The sequence below is a fragment of the Lolium rigidum genome, chromosome 3, assembly GCF_022539505.1.
Source record: "Lolium rigidum isolate FL_2022 chromosome 3, APGP_CSIRO_Lrig_0.1, whole genome shotgun sequence".
NCBI lineage: Eukaryota > Viridiplantae > Streptophyta > Magnoliopsida > Poales > Poaceae > Lolium > Lolium rigidum.
The window spans coordinates 347,819,464-347,823,725 of record NC_061510.1 but is presented as its reverse complement, the minus strand read 5'-3'; the positions used below and the strand labels follow the sequence as shown (position 1 = coordinate 347,823,725).

At 46.3% G+C, this 4,262-nt stretch overlaps 1 protein-coding gene across 1 annotated transcript; it reads right to left on the bottom strand.

The window, feature by feature from the left end:
- Window positions 1–468: 468 nt before the first annotated feature.
- On the bottom strand, window positions 469–1,871 carry LOC124704013 (zinc finger protein CONSTANS-LIKE 16-like). The gene is made up of 2 exons (XM_047236243.1): window positions 888–1,871; window positions 469–785 (listed from the first exon to the last, which is right to left on the bottom strand). The coding sequence occupies exons 1-2, from the start codon at window positions 1,827–1,829 to the stop codon at window positions 510–512; spliced, it is 1,218 nt and encodes a 405-aa protein (XP_047092199.1). The 5' UTR covers window positions 1,830–1,871; the 3' UTR covers window positions 469–509.
- Window positions 1,872–4,262: the final 2,391 nt, after the last annotated feature.

Sequence of the window (4,262 nt, the reverse complement as noted above, 5' to 3'; positions counted from 1 at the left end):
CGATCACCTTCATCTGCTTACAAGACCTTCGAATCTTAACCCTATCGTATGTGAACTAGTAATAAGTACTAATGTACTTCAATGTTTTGAGATCAATAAATACAGTAAACCCTTTTTATCAGTGCATCTTTCTTACGAAAAGACGAAAGTACCAAAATAAATACAGTAAACCCTTTTTATCAGTGCATCTTTCTTACGAGAAGACGAAAGTACCAAACCTAACCATATATACAAATACAAGGGATCCCTATGTACAAATACATATTTAATCAGGCTAGTATAACTTTGCACATGAAATGCTGCAAGTATATTCAGAGTACGTAGTGAGGGCGTCCTAATTCACACAGGATTCTTCTTAAAAACTAACGCTACACTCCCAATTTTGAATGTAACTAAGAGAAGAGAACATCTACATACGTGAAGTATTTATTAGCAGATCATTCAAGCGGCGGCGAGGATGCATGCAGCTGCATCTACGGATGATGGATGAATCGATGGAGCGCTTGCTTTCAAAAACGGAAGCGCCCGTGCGCGCCGCCGTGGCCGTGGGGCGCGACGACCATCATCGGCGGCCGCGGCGGCAGCGGAGGCAGCGCGGTGCGCTTGACGAACCGGCCCTTCATCCGCGGCCGCTTCTCGGCGTTGAGCTTGCGCACCTCGTACCGGATCTTCTTGGCGAACAATCGCGTCCGCCGCTTCTCCCGGTACCGCGACACCCGGGCCTCCCGCTCGCCGCCCGTCACCGGCGTCACCGCCGCGCCAAGTCCGAATCCCCGGCTACCGGCCTGTCCATGCAAAGCAACAGAGCTTAATTAGACGACACATTAAGGTATAAATATCATATAGAAATAATAGCATAACTGTAGGAACAAGGGCGGTTTAATTACCGTGAGGTCCAGCCAGGAATCATTGGGATCGAAGTGAGGGCGCTCGCCGTGGAACCACGGCGAGCCGCCGTCACGGGCCCACGAGTCGATGACCCCCTCGTAGTCGAGCTTAAGAATCTTCTCCGAGTCCGACCGCTTCCTTTTCCTATCCTCTTGCTGTTCCGGCGCCGGCGCCGCGGTTGTCTGGTCATCGAAGTCCATGTCCATGTCGAAGTCAAGGTTCATGTGGGGCTTCTCCTCGTCCAAGAACCGCAGGTCGTCGAAGCCTTCCTCGACCCCTCCCATGAGCAGGCTCTCCATGTCGGCGGCGAAGCTGGCGAGCTCCATGTCCGGCACGACGTCGAACCCGGAGAACCCGTCCGCCAGGCCGGAGGCGCACTCCGTGGACGGCTGATCGGCAAGCGACGCGAAGCAGCAGGCGGCGGGCTTCTGCTCGAGCAGGTCCGCGCCCTCGTCGGCCGGCACGGGGTTGTAGAGCTCGGCGAGCATGGGGTCGAACACGGGCACGCGGTACAGCAGGTCCTCGTCGTAGACCTCCTCCTCATCCACGCGGATACCTTCGTTGTCCCCCACTATGCCGGACCCGGAATCCTCCGCCTCGAGATCGGGCACGGCCACCGTCGCGGCGGGCGCGTCGTGCTTGCTCGTCACCCCGGGCTTGGACCGCGGCGTGCGCGGCCGGCGCTTGAGCCCGTGCACCCACGCGGGGTCGTCGGGGTCGACGCGCGGAAGCTGGGAGGAGGAGGTGGACGACGAGGCCGAGGAGAGGCGCACCCGGTGGTGCCGCCGCGCGAGCGGGTTGGCCGAGTGGACGGAGGCGTCGCAGGCCTGGCACAGGTAGGCGTCGTCGGCCGCGCAGTGCCACCGCGCCCGCCGCCGCATGCAGCCGTCGCAGGCGCGGGCCGTGCGCGCCCCGAGCGCCGCCGCGCCGGCGTTCGTCATCGCGTCGAACACGATTACACAAGACTCGACTGACGAACTCGCGCCGTGGAGACCTGCCGCACTATAGTGTGAGTTAAGCGAGCGCTTAACTCAGACAGAACAGTGCCGGGGTGAGTTCCGAGAACCTTTTCCTCTATTAAATCGCGAACCCTGATCGCGACCTCGGGCCCACGGTTCAGCGCCCGTGGGCTCGTGTTAGGTTTGATTCGGGCAAAACAGCTAAAGTGGGCCCGATAGGGACTTTTCGACTACGTGGCGTGACGGGACTGGGTGCGAGGAGCGGTGGGTCCCGCGGAAGAAGGTTATCTTGAAGCTGATTGGATGGCCGGGCGCGCGGAATCCGGAGAGGCAGAATGCTATTGGACGGGCTGTCACGACGTTTGGATTTCCCGTTGGGCCCACGAGGGATGGGCAAGCCGCTGCTTGTGAATGGTGATGATCTTTGGTGACTCAATCATCAACTGGCTAGAATATCTCTGTCTTTCGAAATCTTTTCTTTCGAAATGATCAGCCCCTCTTCATTTCTCAATGAAAAAAAGGAATAAGTCTGCCTTAAATAAATACTCCCTTCGTTCCTTTCTATAGTGCCTATAGATTTTTTGCATTTGTTTCAGAATATAAGGTTGTAGCTTGGCTTTTTTTCAATTACCCCCTCCCCCGTTCAGCTCCCACACAATATGTGTGAGAAAAAATTTATACAAAATTGGAAACAATTAATTGAGATTCCTAATGCATGGCCCAACGATTCCTTAAAATTAGGCAGCAATGCTTTACTTTCCTTAATTGAATTTGGCTGCACATATATGGAGAATCGATAAAAGAGATTTGTGGGATTTATTATGATAAGTTAGGAAGATATGGATTTCCTAAATTTTACGTTGATCTCAAAACGTTCAGCTAGGGGGTCTTGTGTAAAAAATACTATTACGCTAATTTCCATGTCAAAAAGCTATAGACACTATAGAAAGAAACGGAGGGAGTAATAATTTGAAACGCGGAAAAAAGGAGATGGTCCGTTTAACTATTGCTAGTTTTACCTATGAGTTTTGAGGCTTAATTTACACATGGATTTCAACATGTAACTATGTAAGTCTTTGCGGTGGATCACATGCCAAATAAAACACACAATTTGTAACCACTTGAACATATACTATCCGTAGTTACTTTGTTGGGAGGACAGACAAGATCGTTGTTCAATGCAAGCGTACAAAAAGTAGGCTGAATTTGAAATTCTGCCGACACAATTAGCATTCATATTGGTTTTTTTCAAGAATATTTGGACGAGTGCTATATATATTCGTCTGTGGTTGTTGGCGACCAAACTAAGTTTTCTACTTCAACTATGCCCAAACCCCCCAAACAATTAGTATTATTTTCTCTACGTTTTGATTCTGAATTCTATAAACAAGAAATCGAAACTTAATGTAGACACGGGCTCTTGAAATGTGGGCTGAGTTGTGCGTACGCTAGACAATTTAATTTCTTAATCATATTTTTAGTTACTTAATGGGTAGTAGTGAAAAAAAGTTGGTTGCAAATTACGCAAACAAGATTGCACCACCACCACATGTTTTTATTTTTCTATAAAACACAAAGGTTACATTTGTATCCAACCAAACACATGTACTACATCCTAAAATTTTACATATACTACATATGTGTTTATTCTAGTGCCATCTATTGAGATATTTGAAATATACCAATGTGGAAACATAAAAATGTAAAGCCCACCTATCTAGAACATACAGAGTAATATAAAGACCGGTTTCCTTATTTTGTTCTTAGATGGAAGAAACTTTGATGAAAATGAATATATATTAAAATTTTACCTTCTTTCTCATTTTGAACTACAAAAACATAATTAATATTTCACATTATTTTTATTGCAATACATGACCCAATATATTGGAAACACTCTTCACATAATAGAAGATAAGTAAAATAATATGTATTTATATCGACGAGGGATCTCGTATTCTACAAGAAATCTTGTCACATCATCAAGACATATTCGATGCTAAAATTTGAAAAATTGAAAATAATGAGCTAGAGATACACCAGTTGAATTATGATGTGTCAAATTCGTTCTTGTGACTAAATTTTGCAAGAAAAATATAGGTTTAAAACTTTTTTCAAATTTTTCTATCAATAACTTAACAAATATTATTAATAAAATATTCACAAGTAGTAAAAGAGATGGTGGGTCTTTGATCCTATGAAGAAGAGATGTATGATTTCGTTGGGCGCAAACTAAATTGTTGATCAAATAAAAAGGGGATTGCATTTGTGTCACTTTAGCAACTTTTATATAAATAACTATGTATTGATCAGTTTGTATAAAAAAAATTAAGTTTCGTGAGATTTTAGCATGCTCACACAATAAGCAGTTAGCATGGAATACATAGTTATGGGGCTTTTATTTCTATGTTTTTT

Coding starts and splice junctions, on each gene's coding strand:
- LOC124704013 (XM_047236243.1), bottom strand. CDS start 1,829: ATGACGAACGCCGGCGCGGCGGCGCTCGGGGCGCGCACGGCCCGCGCC. Junction 786..887: donor ATTCCTGGCTGGACCTCACG/GTAATTAAACCG, acceptor TTGCATGGACAG/GCCGGTAGCCGGGGATTCGG.